The following is an 18,828-nucleotide window of genomic DNA, read 5'->3' as shown; positions in this document are numbered from 1 at the left end:
AGCTAACACATGCAACACCTACACTTAAACAGAGGACACACAATAGTATACAGCACCTATTATGACACCCTTCCCAACAAGCCATACACACACACACACACAATACTGCTCCATAAATTTCAGTTACAAAGACGCTTCACCAATCCACATTCACTGCTTTCTAACTACAGCAGGCACTGATAGGTATGCATAATCTTCCACTGCAAACTGCATGCCATGAAAACCTGACAGGTTTCCAGAAGAAACTGCATTCATTTAGTTATTATATCTGTTCAAAAAAATCATTTGTGCTATTGGAATATAATTTCTCTCCAGGTTTTGCTTTACATAAATACAACTCATACAACAATTAATGCTTTCTTGACTGCGTTTCTCATTGTACACTACATCTAGAAAATTCTTTGGATGTGATGTGTGCACCTGTTTTTTTGTGAATAAATACAAACCACTCACACACAGCTACAGCAGACACACCATTATCTAACTTTTTGGCACCAATCTGCAAACGAAGAACAAAGCTAGCTTGTTCTGCCGCATGCTTTTGTACTTGTGAATAAACCACAGCAAAAATAAAAACAACTTCAATTTTCACAAGAGGACCTGGCCACAAATTACACCAAGAGAATGCTCACCTTAACTTTCTAGGTTTCCCCAAAAAACAGGAGGCATTAGAATAAGAGAGAGAGGCTTGACTTTCATACAGCACATCAGAGGGACCGAGGTTTTGGCAAACCGGCCTTGACAGACAGACGGGAGGTTTGGACGTTCAGCAAACCGAACTGATACTGGTTTATGGAGTTCATCACTGCATGCGATGCGATGTGATGTTGCAGCCTGAAGGGTCAAAGCCCGCACGCAAACAAACCATAGCAGACCACAGCTTGGGTGGGAAAATGAACTACGACGTACACCTGTTTGAAACAGCGTGCCGGAGGAGGGGTGTCGTGGGCTTCACCAGCAGCTGAGACAGCACAGCTGAACCCTTCAGTGAGGCACGTAATCAAAACACTTCAGCTACAGGAAAATGGAACAGAGCCCAGGTCTCCCTGGATACCAGCACAGCGGACACTGGCGAGCAAAACTCAACGACGCTGCGATTACGACTGAGATAGTGAGATACACTAGTGATTCTATTCAGAGATGTATACAGCCAGACAGCCAGCCAGGAAAAGTGTAGACTAGCATGATTAGCATGGCTAGCACTCCATACTCCAGCCTCCATTAAAGTGAACAGAAGCTGCTGGTTAATTTCACCCCCCTCCCCCCAGAGCATGGCTTCACACTCACCCGGCACTGCAGCTCGTACTCCCTGATGATCTGGGAGAAGCGCTCCTCCTGGCTCAGCATGCCGGTGTGATGTGGGTCCAGGCCACCAAACTGCCAATCAAACGAGTCACACACAAGATCAGACCACTGTCATGCACCTGTCATAACTGGCTCTAGTCCTCAGCGCTTCTCAACAACCAGGAAGAAATTAGGCTGAAAATTACACTGCAGTGGTACGTTTCAGGCTCCAACTGATTTATAATTTTCATCAATTTTATTAATGCATGCTTGCAAAACTGGCAAGCACTGAACATTTGACATCAGTCATTTGCAATAAGGCTCAGTTTAAGCTATGGGGGTCAATCTGCCCTTTTACAGAGAAACAAGGTTACTCATAACAGATAAAGAACATGATGAAAAGGTACTGATGTCTTTTCAAAACAGAGTCAACACTGTTGAAAGCAGGCAAAGCTTGGGTCAATGTGACGTTGCACCACTGGCAGCCATTTCCGGGTCTGTCCCGTACCTTATCCGTGAGGAGTTGGTCCAGGTCCCTCTGCAGCCTGGAGACGGTGGTCTCCGCCTCCGACAGCTTCCCCTTCAGCTGACCGACCTCCTTCTCCAGCCGGATGTTCTCCTGTTGCAGCAGAGTGGCTGCTGTTACACAGTGCTATTAACACCCTCGCACCCGACGCACGCCACACGCTCCGCTCACCACAGAGGGAACAATGGAATAATTAATGAGGCACGTTTACGGGGAAGATCGTTTACAGAGGGAAGCATGGCCGGCCAAATGGCAGTCGCAGGGGAGTGTGGCAAGCAGGGGGAAAGAAAGCAGAAAATCAAAATCACATGGCCCCTAATCCGATCTTTTCATTTGGCTTAATCTTGGCCTCAACAGTGAGAAACATGCTGAGCAGAAATGTGTCAGTGTGGCACAATCATGAAGAGTTCATAGGACAATTTGTGCCCCCCCCCATACACAAAATTCCCCACTGATTAAAAAATTCCCATAAATTGAATCTGCTACACTCACTATAGAGAATATTTGATTGCTTGAGTCAGAAGGATTCTGTCACCTGATTGGCTGTGCCGATTTCCTCCTGTAGATTAGCATCCTGGGCCCGCAGGGTCTCCACTTCCTGCTGCAGCCGGGCTTTCTCACGCTCCGCCTGCTGCAGCAGTACCTCGCTCTCCTGCTCCGACTCGCTCCGCAAGGCTGTCAGCCTGTCCCGGTACTCCTGTTCCAGGCCCCTGCCAATCAGAGGACAGCACACACTCAGACACGCCCCATCTGTCTATTCAATACATCAATTACAGATGGGTTGCCCAGCTCAGGCGGAGAGAGAACTACACACTGAGGCACTGACAGAGCCAAAAGGCTCCTCAAGTCATTCCAAGCAACGGCAGCTGTGTAGTTCTGTCAAACAGGAGACAGCGCATACATACTAAATCCATTCCAACAATGAAGTATCTCAACAAAACGCCAGAATGGCAATACTGGTGTTGCCCACTGGACCCAATCCACTGACAATGCTGAAATATTTCTGGCAAATTTCCAGTACTGTCCATTCATATTCCATCCGTTAAATACCGCATCATGTATCAGCGTTGATGCTTTGCACAAAGTGGATCATTTCACATTTATATAATTTCACATCAAATGTTAAGATCAATTTCAGTTTTTTTCCTTTAAACAGGAGTAGGTCCTGTGAGGTGAAGGTGTCTGCAGAGACAATCCCATAAGCCTCCTCTCTTCACTGTAAGAGAAGCCCATGTGCTTCAGAGGATCCGCCCCCACCCTCAAGCTTGACAGCAAGACCAGTGTTCCCTGAGGTGAAACAGTGTTGCCATCCCCTGTCCTTGAGCTTCCAGTCGGACCAGCCCGGCGGGCTCCCCGCCACGGCAGAGCGATGACACAGGGTGAAAGGCATGGCTAGAACGAGGAGGGAGGAATGGGGAAGGAGCCGTACCGCATTTTGGTCTCGTTGAGCGACTCCATGGTCGCTTGGCGGTCCTCCACCTCCCTGACCAGCTGCAGGTTCCGCCGCTCGGCCCGGTCCAGGTCCACCTTGGCCTTGTCCCGTTCCCGGCCGGCCTGGTCCACCTGGACCCTAGGGGGCGCAACATATTGGACAACCGTTTCAATACAGGGACACACCATGAGGTCAGCATGATCAGTTCTTAAAGCAATATACAGACAATATTAAATATCACTACCACAGACAAAACGAATACCAGAAAAGCATATCTCACATCCTCATCATAGCAGCCTTTAATCAATATTGCCTGTCAGCTAACTTACGAGCAGCATGTTTTTTGTCTTCAGAAGTACAGAGCTTTACAAATACATTTTAAAAAGTAAGGCTACTTTTAACCAATTTATAGCATACCATGTATTTTATACATGGAAACCATGGATGTAAATATTATCAATAAATTTATCAAAATAAGCCACATGTTTTTCACCTCTGGGTAGAGGCATAAGCTGGATCCAACAAACTGCTGTTTCCACAACTACTGCACTGTTTCATATGGAAATAAGCTCCCACACAAGGCAGGCCGTCATTTAATGTCACTCAACATCATGTGACAGCTCATTCAGCTTGCTGTTTGGCTCCAAATCTCTAATCTCTGAAGTACAGGAACCCGGGCAGGGGGCACCTACTGCAGGAACTGGATCTCATTCTTGTAGGAGATGAGGGCGGCCTGGTGGATCCCATTCCCACTGACCAGCAGCTCATTGTCCAGCGCCAGGGTCAGCTCGGCCAAGCTCAGCTTCTCGTCCAGCGAGAAGTCTAGCGTCTGAGGTGGGACACAGAGGGGGGGGGGCTTTTTAACTGAAAGGTTGCTGGTTCGATTCCCAGATGAGCCACTGCTGCTGTACCCTTGTGCAAGGTACTTAACCCACAATTGCCTCAGTAAATATGCAGCTGTATAAATGGATAAAATGTAAAAACTGTAACGTATGTAAGTTGCTCTGGATAAGAGCATCTGTTAAATGTCAATAACTTAATGCAATATAATGCCTGAACTTTATGAGGAAAATTCTGAATTGTCTATGGAAAGCATTTCAATTCCATCTGCCCCTTATCCTTTTCACACTCGGTGTGCACACTAAGGATTCCTGAATTTTTATGATGAAACATCACAATGAAGCCATTCTTTGGCAATGAGAACCAGATATACCCTGTTTCAGTAACCCCCTGATGTGTATTAAAAAACAAGCATGTGAATCTCCTCTCCCAGGCCTGTTCAAAATCCCTCAGTGTGCCTTTGAAGATTTCAGTTCCTTTAAAATGCTAGACTGTTCATAACTGAGGAACTAGCCTATTAAATCAATTCAAGTAGCAATTCAGACAAAGCAATCAGCTTCTCAAGGACATTTGAGGACCTGTATGAGCTCTGAAGTATTCTGTAACTATGACAGCAAAAGGATTTAAAAAAAAAAAAAAAAACTTAACACACCCCCTAAAACAGCTTCAGACAAAGAGTGTATTGAAATATGCAGTAAGGCAATGTATGACCAGAAATTTCTGTACAGAAAATATATAGATCACTTCTTTAATTACTGTGCAAAAAAGGGCATGGACAGGGTCAGCGCCCTGGTATTTTACAGCTCATACCTGTAGGATGTCCCTGCTGTTCCGTATGCCCTCGTCACTCCAGAGGGTGATGATCCTGTCCGGACTGGTGAAGCCCGACCCATCATCCAGCCGGGTCAGGAGGCGCTGGCCCACTGTGGCCGAGAGGAGTGAGGGCGAGGTGGACCGCACCGAGCTGTCCTCAAAGGCCTGAAGGGCAGCGGAGGGGACACAGGCCATGGTCAGAGTGTGCCGATGATTCTCGGCTCGGCTGCTCGCCCGCAGTGCGGTCGGAGCGTACTGAAGGCGCTCTACACAGAGGTTCTTTCTGCAAGGCGCCTGTGCAGCACATGGCCTTACAGTGACCCCGCCTCCGCTACCTCTCAGGGTAGCCCGGGTCTCCACCCTCCGCCGCCCTCCACGTTGTGTAACAATCGCTCAAATTAAAGCGCTTTGGCAGTTCAAATCATTTATTCGTTCCAGTAACGAATGCTTTTGGTGGCATGACGCGTAATCTGGCTTAGCCTCGTTTCAGTATCCTTGTGCGCGCCACACTGCTGCCCCAGCAGAAAATTAATTGGGATATGTAAGGCTGGAGAGGCGAGGCAGGGTTAGGGTTACGTTTCACCCCATAACAGTCAGCACTACGGAGTCCCAGCCTGACCGCTGCTTCTTGCCAAGAAAAAAAGCAAAAAAAAAAAAAAAAAAACCCAGACTAAAACACAGCTCACGTGTGCCCACAAAATCACTAACGAATGGAAACAGCTGAAGGGCCTGACAAACTCACAGGTAATTCACCTGAACAGAGGGCCCTCTTCTGCTGGTGAGGGAGCAGATGCTGTCCCTTTTCCTCCATGTTAGTAAGCCACAACTAGAGATGAGGTCTGAGGTGCAGTACATCATCCTGGATCCTCTGTGTGTTTCACGGGGCATGCCGAGATATACTTCCTTTGTGAGGAATGTGGCATGGAGCAGGTAGCTCCACCCCCATCAGCTAATTAGGTAATTAGTGTCTGCTGGAAGACTGACTCTTGAGTTTTGAGCATGATCTGATATCAATCAACCAATCACTGGATTGGATCACCTTGATTGACCGCACAGAAATAAGGTGAAAATCTTTTCTTCTTCTTGGACTGTTCTGGGATTTTTTTTTTTTTGTTTCATTTTCTCTCTGTCTTGTTGTCAAAGAAATATTTTAATATACTTTAATGTAAAAAGACAGTAAAACATTACTTTTTGCCAACACCCTTGTAGTGAAGTCCTTTCTTTGCTACTGTGCAATTTGCCTGTCCTGGCAATATAAAAGAAAAACACTGCCATTTAAGAAATTGTAAAATTTTACTTAAGATGTAAATGTGCACATTCTACTTGCAGAGGTAGGTCAGAGAGGATGCGCTGAATACATGTGTATTTGCCTGTCCTTATGCACAGTTATTAGAACAGAAACATAGCTGCCGCTCCACAGTATGTGTGCAGGTCTCACCTGCGAGAGTGAGCGCTGCTGGGGGTGTGAGCGGATTGGAGTGGAGGATGAGGTGGGGGCGAGGACGCCTCCATGTTTGAAGAGGCCCTTTTGGAACTCCCTCAGACTGATCCTGCCATCATTGTCCTTGTCCAGCCTCTTGAAGAGGGCATCCAGCTCCTATACACACACACACACGCACACGAAGGTTCATCAGCCCTTAGGTTGCACAGCGGCAGACGTATCACACTGATTTCTTCCCAGCTTCGCCGTGGCATTAAAATGTTGCAAAACTGGCATAATAATTTGTCAACAACTGCCATAATTTTATACGTCGAGGGTGCCCTCTGGTCTTCCCACCTGGGAGATTTTTATTACTGTGCACACTAATCGTCAAACAGTCATGATTACAACAGTCACAATCACGACCAACATAACTAATATGTACCACTAATTTGCGGGGTTAATAATCCTGGTACCCACAGCTGTTGAGCGCCGTACCTCAGTGCGCAGGTCCCGCAGGCCGAGAGTCTCACAGACGACAGACAGCTCCTGCCTGGTCAGGAAGCCGCCCCCGCCCACCCCGAGCTCCTCGCACACCGCCTGCATGTGCCCGTCCTCCATGTCCGCCCGCGGGCCGGGGGAGCGCCGGGGGCTCTCCAGGGCATCTCGCTTCCATCGCTTCAGCTGGCCTGGGACACCCCGACAGGACGGGCAGGACATTAATGACATGTAAGGTTTGCAGACAGTGCACTACAGCCAACCACCATCTGGGACCTTTAGCAAAACCCTCCTGGACTTCGGAAAAGTCTATAATGTTGTTCTACTAACATAACATTCTACTAACCTTGCATTGTTAGAGATGTTGCTTATGAGCAAATGCCTGCTGGATTTATGGTGTGCTCTGTTTAATTTAGGCACAATCAGTACATATATACAGCATGTTCACAGGCAGAAAGGTAAGTCTCACTACTTAAAGTAGTAGCAGTGAGGCCAGGTCTGACTTGTGGCCTCTGACCTGAGAACTCAGCTGTAACTTCAAAGGGGATGTCTTTCCCAATTCACTCCCAAGATAAACGTGGCAAATATTGAGCAACCAAGCTTCAGTGTCTGCTGCATGAGGTGAATCGACAATAACCAACAATGAAGTGCTAGTGCCCAGTCACCTCCAGAGGGAGTCTCATGCTATCCCACAGTTCCATGCAGGCTCAGATTGTAAGTCGGTACCTTGTGCCTCAAAGGTCTGGTGAGTGGCTTCCTTATTGCTTCCTGTTTCCTCATCAGACTTAAGACTCTGAAAGGAAGAGGAAAAAAGGGCTGTGTTGGCATTAGACATACACTAGATATTCAGAGCCCTCAGAATGTGTGAAGGCTTTACAAGCATTACTGTGATTCCAGTTGCTATTGACACATGTGACCTCTTCTGTCATGTTAGCTAAGGCACTTGTGTCACGCTACATGCCAGTCTTAGAATACTGTCACTGTCGCTTAGCTGCAGCTCACACGACAGGCCTCAAGCCACAGGTTACTGCACGCGTATCTTACATAAACATCATCATTGCATTTTCAACAAATCACAGTCCCAGACACTAGCCCAAGCTCAAGTTCCAGTCGTGACCCTAAATGGCATTGTTTCGCTTCCTGTGTATGATTCTGACATGGTCTGAAGACAATGATAATGGTGGTGTTTACATACCACTGATGATTATGTTTACAAAAAAATGCAAGCAAAACTATTTGCCATCCCCTTTGGCTGATCCATGCTGAGAGCATGTGTGTGATTGAGCCACTGTGATTGTGTGTGTGTGTATGTGTTCATGTAGTGTAGTGACATCAAAGAACAATACCATAACCACTAGGAATTTGAGCCCCCTCTATTACTTCTGCCTGGCTGAGCAAGAACAACTAGTGGACTGTGATTTCAACTATAATCCATGGTTTTCTGCAGCATATGGCTCCTGTGCTCTCATGCAGAGGGGCTTAAGGCCTAATCCACATGTGGGGAGTTTGAATTTACTATGTAGTGATGCTTTCTAAGTTACATATACACCCATTTCACATTTGTTCAGGTTCAGTGCACACAGTACTTGCCAGAGATGTAAATGTGCCAGTTGTAAGACTGCTTACGTCATGAGTCAGGAATGGTGAATCCGCATTGTGTTTAGCGGATTGTTAGACTGTAGACGGTAGCGTTTAAATTTTATTCTATTATCCTAAAGCTCCCTCTAGTGGTATAAAGAGGCAGGTAACTAGGTAACTAAAGTTCACTGTGGAACCAGACATTCTCAGAAACCTTCATGAAAGTCAATCTTTTATTAAAAAAAACCCTTGTACCTTGGTGACAATCTAACATCCAGCTCTGAAAAATTAAAAAAATATATATTCATAGACTCTTTAAACAACCTTGATTTTCTGAACAATAAAAGGTCAAATATTCGATCAAGGATATACAACTTGATTCAAATGCGAACACTGAAAAATACAGTGGATCTGACTGAAGACCAACATGCAAGCACAGATACACAAATGCATGCACATGCTCTCTCACATACACACACATTTTCTCTCAGTTACATCAGCACGAGCCATCATGAAATGGGTACAGTGCACTTTAATTATTGAATATCCTTATAACACAGTCAGATACAACTTCCAGTAACAACCACAGATCCAAGGCTGACTGTTAAATAACAGACTGGCCACAATCACTTCGCTGGCTTTAAATATTGAATAACATTACATAACCATCCACAGAGTGCTTTTCAGATGGGAAAAACCAATATGCTTCATTTGGGATTTTATTTTCCAAGAACACCTTGTTTCTCGTCCAAGACCAGGCCACTTCAGGGTGCAGATTTTCAGATTATTAGCAATTATGATTATTAATATTAGTAGTACTACTACTAAGTATACCGCTCCTAAACCAAGTAATGATGATGTATTTTTAATTAGGTCATCTACCCAAGTGACATTAAAACATACATGATTACCAGCGGTAGAGCCTGTCTCTCAACGTGCCGACATAAAAATGAATGAACATAAATCTGTAATGAACATTCATAACGAAATTCAGCCCAGTTACGGTGAAACATTAATGGGTTTTTGTCTGCTAGAATCATTGCGACCAGGCACAGCGACCTCAGAGACGGGAGGCACCCGACTCAATCACAGGCGGTCGACATATAACACACGCCTCGACAAAACGGAAACCTACATGCAACATTCATCCGGACCGGCTCAATAATTTACATAACACAGTGATACCGAGTGCACATTGCAGTTGGACACATTTACAGCAATACGGGTTGCAGCGCATTAGAACCCGGTTTGTTTTGGCTTAGCCTGGCCACGCGTTTCCGGCTGCAACAAACGGCGCACCTGAGCGAACCGGTCTAAACTCCCACATAATACCATCGCTGCCGCGGTGTCTGCATGGTTCGCTCCATCCTGCAGTTGGAATCCATTGAGTTTTAAAGCCCCTTACGCAATGCCTAAACTGCTGCTAACATTAACTATTAAAGAGATTATTCGTTGGAAAAGGGTTTTTTTGCGCGCCCAATGAGAGAGGGCCAGGGGATCTGGCAGTATGGCGTGACGTAGGTTTGAATGGCTTTAGTAACACGTAATCTCCCCGGTCATCAGTACTGTCAGAGCGCGCTTATGTAAAAGGTCTAAATATTCCAAATGGCCGAATCAAATCTAGGATAAAAGGATGGGTTTCTATAAAAAGACCGGCAATTGTGAAACGGCAGAGAACAATATCTCAATTAAAATCCACCACGGATTTGCGTTACGTTATTACTTATCCGCGGCAACTTGGGGTGCTTGGTGGTACGCCTGTGGTTTAATTTGAGTGGTTCAGATGACCCTTGCTCAAGGGTACAGCAATGATGAGCAGTGTCCCAGTCAGGACTTTTCACTTGGGTGCTCTAGCCAATAATCCAATAGCACTACCTCGCTAACGTTAGGTCCGAGCTGATAGCTGAACGAACCTCAGGGCAACATCAATGTACAAATCCATATTTTAACTAGCCTTTGCACCACTGCCTTTGTCATATGAAACGTGTGCACTGCCACACACAAGCAGGTCTTTCTCCACATTATTTTCGTTTCTGTTTCCTTATGACTTCTTAAACAGCTTGCCAACTCTCAGAGCTCAGTCTATTACTTTTCTCTAAAGGAACACTGAATATATTGTAAAAGTTGTTCCCACACACACGAGTCAATGGACTGAGCTCTTCAAATTTATCTTTTTGTACAGAGGAATAAAAACACAGATGTCTTGGCCTAAGCCTTCGCGTGCATCAGTAGTTTTAATTCTACTGTCCTGAAGAAAATAAAAAGAAAATGTAGGGTTGAGTCCATTGACCAAACTGTGTGTGTGTGTGTGTGTGTGTGTTTGAAAACCACCGTTACAATTACAAAGCTCTTAATTAGCTACTAAATATCTGCGACCCCCCTCCCTACAACACACGCAGCCACATGGAGCCAAACAGATCTCTGCCCTATCATCAAATAGAGACAAGCACACATACCAAAATAGTAGGCTGAGATACCACCTAAAACAAGGTCAAAGGGTGCATATGACCCCCATCTGCTCAGAGAGACGTGCCCTTAACCATAGGGTGCCTGCTGCAAGAAGACTGCCCACCTGTTTACTATCAAAAGGAAACCATTTAGTCGAGTGACCACATGGGGAGGCCAACAATTGCCACTTCCTGGCTCATTAACTAAACAGTGCCATTCTGCTCAACTAGGTTAACATTTTGGTGAGTGGAGTGCTGGGCCTACGCCAGGAGTAAGGGGTCTTGCAAGGCTGTAATGGCTTAGGTTTATCACATAGGTCGCAATGCACAGCTAGTCCAGACCATGAGTCAGAGGTGACTGGAGCTGAATCAGATGGGGGTGAAATTAAACACAGAGCCCCTCTTGGGACCAAAATGTCATGTGCCTGGTTTATACTTTCTTCCTTTTTAGCTACAGGTGACATCACCCCATTGCTGGTCCCACAAATATTACAGCAGCCTGAGAGAAGGAGAGAGGCAAGTGACTTTAACTGTACAGACAGACAGACAGACCAGCAGACAGACCTCCCTCTGGCCCTGCAGAGAGAAATGCCTTTGATCTGCAGCCAATACCAACACAATGAAGTGTGGTGGAAGGAAATGAGCCGGCAACCAGTCGTGCATTCCACACTTCCTTGCCTTGGAACCGTCTGCACTAATTTTCCTGAACCAGCACCAGTTCAGGTACCCAGCAGCCCAAAAATGGAGCACTGCAGATGCAAAGCTACGTTACTGTGAACTGCTCAGGTTCAGACACGGGATCTCCCAAACACACAGTGTCCTTTCATCAAAGGAGTAAAACCAGAAGAAAGAAAGCACACAGCAATGATACCTCCATCAGGGTGTATGCTAAAAGGTGCACCCAACTGAAATTGCTCACAATGTGTCCAGGGCTACTTAACCACAAGGGCCTCCAACATTCATGATTCATAAAACAGAAATAAAAATGTCTTGAAACTCAGCAAGTTTGAAAACGTACTGACCATAAACGTGTGGCAGCCAAAGACATGCCACAATCCATGAAATTACTTGCAAAAATTCCCCCAGATCCCCTGACAAACATTACCATATATTTATAGATACTGTAAATACCTGTGCTTTAACAATGCACCCATGAATGTGAGCCTTAAAATGGCAGTTAGTTGTGCAAAAATCCTAATTGCAGCATCCACATAACCACAGTTTTGCTTCATCCTGAAACCCTTTATATGCAGAAATAACCCCCCTCCCCCCCACCCCCATTAGTGGGGATTTTAAAGCTTTCCCGCATGTGTACCCCTTGGTCTCAAAATAAGGCAACTGGTACCCCCTCTCACTGGCAACAGCTATTTTAATTTTTATTTTGGTAAATGTGTCATATTCTATAAATGCCTAATACACCTTTCACTCCTCAAAAAGTATCTCCCACACCCCTTATGAGGCTCCATGTACCCCCTGGGGGTCCTTGAACCCCTGGCTCAGAACCACCAATCTAGGTCACTTGGCATCAATCAATATGAAACAGAGACTAAAACATTTCCTAATTGTGCAGAACCTCTGCTCACGCATGGCTGTTTACATCACAGCAGAACTTTGTCCCCCCTGGGCCAGTAGACTTGTGGCTTGTATGCACTCTGTAATTAGTTTCGATTGTCCTGGGCAGGGGGCACCAGTGTAGCTCACCCTCCGTGGAAGTAGCCTATGAACCCCAGCCCCTTTGGCTGTCGGGGTTTGAACCCAGGCCACCACAAAGGCTATGTCCCCCCCCCCCCCCCCCCAGGTACTGACCTCTACGCTCTCTAGCGAGGTGGAGCGTCTGAGCTTGGCCCTCCGGACGCCAGTGGGAAAGGGCTCAGCCTGCTCCGGCCTGAGAGGGGGCGTCTCTTCCGAATCAGCGGTCAGCTCCGAATCGGGTCCGTCTGGGCGAGACCGGCGGCCGTAACGCTTTGTCCCCTTCACAAATTTGGGCTTCACCTCCTCCGGTACCACTGAATGGTCAGACAGAGACAGAAGGGACACACAGACATGTGGATAAAAGGATACTGACATTTAAAATATTCACTCAATGGCTTGTAGATACAATGGGTTGTGTGGGGAAACTCAAAGAAAAAACCCTCCTGCAGATACACAGCCCTAGGTTTATATTGAAAGTGCTGCTATGGATTGACTTCAGCCTCTCATTTATTGCTTCAGGGTCATGCACACCTTCCACTTGACATATTACCCAGTTATACAGGTAGGTTACAATAAAGCACATTAATTACAGTTGTCAGAATAGTGTATCACACAGAATTTGGACCTGCAAACCCTAGACTTACAGAACACTCTTGATGCCACCACCACACTTTCCCCCCTCTTAATTACATATAGCTTCTAACAACAGACCTAGTCATGGACAAGGTCATTCTTCAAGGCTGTTTATTTGGGGATTTCAGATGGTTAACTTATCACAAGGACCTAATACACTAAGTATAAAGGGTCATTCAGACTGTAGTGATGTCACAAAGGAGAACCGAATAGACCAGTGATCAAACTTTGTTACTCATTTGCTCTCACAACCTGCAGGCAAGGGAAACTGGTCACGGCTGGTTTAACACTGAGAATTCTATGCTACAGGACATAGGTGGGAACATTTAAGAAATACATCTTAAGTTTTCAAAAGTATACAAGACCAGAGTCATCTACCTTTTAGAAAACAGAGGAACAGCTCAAAAAAATTACAATAAAAAACAAAAAGTGGTAGCTCTGACTACTATTAAAATCTGCTTAATTATTGTGATGTGATGTTCTGGTCATTCATCTTGCCTTATCAAAAGGTACCAAAAATACTGGCTGTCTGTTTATATAAACACAGAAACACCTAAAGCACTGAGCTATGGAATACCTTTTACAAGAAATGCTAGCATTTTAGTAGTGGATGTGAACATTCTCTTAGCTAATATGACATTGGAAAGAAAACCTATGTGACCAAATTAGAAAAGATTGAGTTTGGTTTGGTTTGTAATTTAGGTTTACAGGCACAAAAGTCCTGTCAATTTCAAAGATCAAGCTGCAGTGCTCCATATGTTTTATACTCTTACAAAGTGGTACCACCCAACCCAACATTTTATGGTTTTACAATGAATAATGTACAATACTCATGCTGAGGGTTTAAATACATATGTTCATTCCCATTATGATTATAAATTAAGCCTTCCCTTTGAAAGAAACACATGCATATATGCAAGTCTCACAACATAGCTGGTGGTTAAAAAAACACCAACTATGTAAAAAAAAATTGTGTCTATTATTACGTTGTCGCCACTGCATGCAGTACTGTCTCTGAAAAGCGCAGGAGGCCAAGTAATGCTGAGAAACTCAAAATAATTTCCTACATTCCACGGACATTAACCTTTCCATATGGAGCGGATTATAATTAACCTCTAAAGCGTTCTCTGAGCTCGGTTTACATTATATGAAAGGGACATTATTTCGGCAGAGGCAGCTGGTAGCCGTAGCCACAGCAGTAATTCTTACTCTGAGCTGTGCTGTGAATTCCGCTATGCAAAGTGACAATCGACTTGAGCATTTTCGGGCACGGTAAATGTAAGGGGATTATGGAAGTCCGAATGTACCTCGTGCGCATTGTTCAAGGCTCAGCAGAGGAGGCCCGCTGTTTCTTTCAAGCCTGTTATGACATCGTATTACGTGAAGAGCACTGGAAACAGTGCAATGGTAAGCACAGCTCAAACCTCCCGATGAAAACACATACCTTACATTATGAAAATAGATGCAAAGTCCACTCAATGGTAAACACAAATGGACAGTGTTCTTACCATATCGCATAATAATTAAGGAATGACAATTATTCTAACCACAGTGGGCAATGTCTTGCTATTTAAAGTCAGCACTGGCTGCATGGTAGTATTAGCACAGACCCCATAACCAACAACACGCACGGGCCTTGGGTTTGTTATTTTTACGGTTAGCAGGCACCATTATTCAAAAGTACTCCCTGTGTTTACATAAAGTTTGTGTGTTGTACAAACATTCTGGGAGCCTTGTTCATGGCAGGCTTCTACCAGGATCTCGCTGCAACCCAAGGACATGTCAGGTGGCTATATGAGAATATGACACCCGGGGAAGTGTTTGGTTGGAAATACCAACCGTTTATAAATTGGCTTTTTCAGCAGGAAAAACCTTTGCTTTGCCATTCTTTCTATATGTGATACTGTATGTCTCACAACAAACTTTCTTTGCCACTTCCTTCCTGGTCTTTTTTTTCCAAAAAGAAAACTTCATTTAAATTCAAGGACATATTAGACATAAAATGTTAAATGACAACTGTGAAGTGAATTTTCTCCATAATATAACCACCCTCTGAGAATTGTTAGAGCCAAATCCTGAAGCCTTCGATTTAGATACCTGGCTCCAAGTAGCTACTCTCCTCCTCGGAAGTGCTGAGATCCAGAGAGCGTGAGAGCACTGCCACAAAACCTTCCTTAAACTCCTCGAAATTCACCTGCCATAAAAAAACAAAGCACAAAACATTGTAGGACATTCTATGTCATGTAACACTGGTGCATTAGTATGGTGCAGTCATTAAGGAACTATGCTGATGACCAGAGGGTGTCTGGTAAACACCCTAATGGGGCACTGCAGTTGTACCTATTCAGTAAGGTACTCATAAATGTCCATTTGAAATTTTAATTTGGTAACATATCAAAAATAAAAAAAATATATATGCAAGTCACCCAGAATAAGGGATAAGACTGATAGGCAAATAAATAATGTAACAACCATTTATGTACACAAGAGGCAATGGCACAAAGAAAAGTATTATTGTTAAATAATTAAATGAAGTGATTAATAGAATAAATGTAAAATCATCACCAACTCAATCATAAATGTACTTCCGCCCAATAAGAACAAAGGCAAGAACTGACTTAATCAAACCTTTAACCCAAATACTATAACGAGTTAAGGGTATCTGCATAGGTCAAAGGTCACTAATATCTCCCTGGATCTGTCACTGGCAGCTTAACAAAACTGTCCAATCCCCACCCACCCCAAACATAACTAGCCTAAGAGGTGGCATGCTGCCCCGTGTTAGCAGACAGGCTATGACAGGGGGCCTGGCGCTCTCGTACCCTGGCATAGTGGTGAGGGCCCAGCAGCGTGTCGAGCAGCAGCGGGAGGTGGGCGTCCAGATGCAGCTTGTGGCACAGAGCGGTCAGCTCCTCCTTGTCCAGGTACCCAGTGCCCGTGGTGTCGCAGCTGTCGAACTCCTCCTTCAGCTGGACCACGTAGCGGTTCTGCTCTTCCTCATCCATCCCACAGCATGCTGCGGCCGAGCTCCTGACCACAGAGGGTGGGAGGGGGAGAGAGGGGGGACACAGAGGCCGCTGTTAGGGAGTGGATCTACTGCTGTCTGGGGCTTTACTAACTTTCTGGGAGATCTCTCCTTCTCAAACTCATACATACGCGCTAACATGCGCGCAGTGTTGTACAGACCGTCGGTACATTCACCGCTCTCCTAACATGCGCAAGCACGCACATAAACGTCAACATCCATAAACGCTTCGTAAAACTAGGTCACGAACACGATTTCCATTCAAGCAGGTTGCAACGTACAGAAGCGAAGATGGCCAACACTTACATCATCTAAGTGCTCTGTCAGCACCTGAGTTTTCTAGGGCAAAACCTGACAAAACAGCGGGGGTGTGCGAGGAGAGCTAGCCGGAGCAACAAAAAACTCACTATATTGGAAAACAGCATTCGCTTTTCATATAGTTACCTCTACAGCTTCAGGGAAAGACCCTGTAGATTCGCTAAACCAGGAAATTGCTTCAAATAGAAAAAGAGGCAGTCAAAACAGCGTCCACCTATCCTGTGCTCATAAAGTCTGGGCATTGAGCCTCTAGCATTCCAGAAACCGACCCAAAGCCAAAAACATCTGCGCTGGCCGGCAAGTCTGGCATTAAATTCCAACGTCGGTTTTTAGATCCCGGCAGAGATTATGTAAGAAAGGTTTTGTCGCCGTTAACTGTACGGGTTGAGCGTCAACTGGAGGCATCGAGTAAGCATATGGGGACTTAGCATAGCCATCTACGCTGCTGACATCTACTTCGATTTTGAGTCACTGTTAAACGAAACTCAATAACAATAATAAAAACTTGCTCACTACCGACTTTAGGAATCTTTCCTGTTTTTCATCGTCCTACAAAAAGAACTGATTACCATCAGTTATTTTGTGCCACAGGGGAATAACCACCACAGACATTTTCTTAAAACGTCTCATAATGTAGAACTAATAATATAACTATTATGTAAACGAATGGCATAACTATTATACACTAAGGATGTTATGATAATGACCAATGGTTATTTCTGCTGAAACCTTTTAAGAATACAAACGGATTTTCAAAGGCAGAGAACGGCAAAATTCCATTCAGGAAATCAAATTTCCATAAATACATTTTGAAACGAGGGAGAATATCCTTTAGATTTAATAACATAAAAACATGTTTTAACTTTCTGTGTGGAAAGCTAAGATGCACATGATGTACAATTCCATAAACGCTCGATGCAATTCACGACAATAAGATTGTATATCTGCAGGCATGATGTGAGTCGACATTATGTTAACAAAGATAGCTACATATGCAATGATTTATTGAGTGTACATAGGCCTAAATCTGTAGAATCACGGTGTTCAACCTGGACATTAACAACACAGGTTTGTATATGGTTAATCAATCATCGCACCTGTCCACCGAGTCTTTCACTGAAGGCTAGAAAATCACCACAGGTCATTGTAACTCTGGGATATTTTACTTAAGAGGCACACAGGCACCATTCAGTTACCGAACTGAACACAAGAGACTGTCAGAATATTTTTCAAATTGACAAAATGTTTTTGTGGAGAAACAAGTGTATTTATTTACACACGGACGTTAAGTGTTTTGGAGGACAGCTACTGCACGACACGGGCTACAAGTAAACGCACATTGACTTCAGGACAAATATATCCACCTGAATGTATTTAGCCTACCCAAACACTACTGTGAACACTGCATATCCAAAGTAAAAACAATACACGAATGAGTCGTTTTATGTATTCACCCACTAAAATACATTAATAAGCTACATTGCAGAGCACAGCGGTTTGGGCTGACAATGCAACACATGGACAGCCGAGCAGTTCAGTATTAGACGACAGTAACGAGCAGGTTCTGATTACAATCAGCACAACTTTGTCTCCTTTTGTTGACGCGTTTTAAAAATGTAAAATTTGTTTTTTTTTTTTCATCATTTGCTAGTCTATGTCGTAAGCGAATGCAACAACCGAAACCGAAATGTAGCACGATAGCCTAAAGCGTTATGCTCTGTCTTTCATAGTTGCAGATCTGTATAAAATATATCTTGACAAACAATTGGGCATGTTTTGATTAAAAACCAGTGAATTCAATATCCTGTGTCACATGCAGTGGAAAACACAGCTGACTTCGTTTTGTTTTCATGTCTCCCCTTCAAGTACTTGCAGGCGTCTCTCCAGCACGCTTCACCATGGGAACGGAGATCCAACCATTGCGAAACAATAGACAAGACAAAATGAGGAAAGACACAAACTTTCGAGACAGGGCAAAGCTACTTTTTCTCTCGCCCAATTGCCGGTCATTCGTAAAGTGTAATCACCTCCACTTGCTGGCTCTGAAACGACCCTGCTGCACAATAACGGGACGGCTCGAGAATGGTAGAACATGACACGTAACATTACAGAATGCTGTTTGCATCTCACCGTTCAGTAGTCAACGCCGCTGCTCCGAGATAAAATTCACCAACGTTTACAAACGCGTAAATGTTGTCGCATCATACTAAGAACCTTGGGTCGTTAGAGAATCGGATTCTATGGTTGGAAAAGTTCCGTTTCTTTTACATTTCCAAAAGTTGCCAAAAGCATGTACGTTTTCCAGCTAGAACCGTTACAATA

The 18,828-nt window shown here is 44.6% G+C and overlaps 1 protein-coding gene across 1 annotated transcript in view; it reads right to left on the bottom strand.

Moving 5' to 3' along the window:
- ninl (ninein-like) overlaps positions 1-18,828 on the bottom strand; it is a 31,078-nt gene extending 12,250 nt beyond the window's left edge. The window contains exons 1-13 of the mRNA XM_036546738.1: positions 18,637-18,828; positions 15,986-16,193; positions 15,261-15,357; positions 12,645-12,844; positions 7,540-7,606; positions 6,814-7,004; positions 6,334-6,492; positions 4,893-5,060; positions 3,935-4,071; positions 3,240-3,380; positions 2,346-2,520; positions 1,793-1,903; positions 1,288-1,377 (exon numbers count right to left, since the gene is read on the bottom strand). Coding sequence (XP_036402631.1) covers positions 1,288-1,377; positions 1,793-1,903; positions 2,346-2,520; positions 3,240-3,380; positions 3,935-4,071; positions 4,893-5,060; positions 6,334-6,492; positions 6,814-7,004; positions 7,540-7,606; positions 12,645-12,844; positions 15,261-15,357; positions 15,986-16,168 — 1,719 coding nt within the window. The 5' untranslated portion in view covers positions 16,169-16,193; positions 18,637-18,828. The remainder of the gene's footprint in view (positions 1-1,287; positions 1,378-1,792; positions 1,904-2,345; positions 2,521-3,239; positions 3,381-3,934; positions 4,072-4,892; positions 5,061-6,333; positions 6,493-6,813; positions 7,005-7,539; positions 7,607-12,644; positions 12,845-15,260; positions 15,358-15,985; positions 16,194-18,636) is intronic.

This window comes from Megalops cyprinoides, chromosome 15 (genome assembly GCF_013368585.1).
Source record: "Megalops cyprinoides isolate fMegCyp1 chromosome 15, fMegCyp1.pri, whole genome shotgun sequence".
In the NCBI taxonomy this organism is placed as follows: Eukaryota; Metazoa; Chordata; class Actinopteri; order Elopiformes; family Megalopidae; genus Megalops; species Megalops cyprinoides.
Note: the sequence above shows the minus strand (reverse complement) of the source record. Positions and strands in the feature narration are given on the sequence as shown.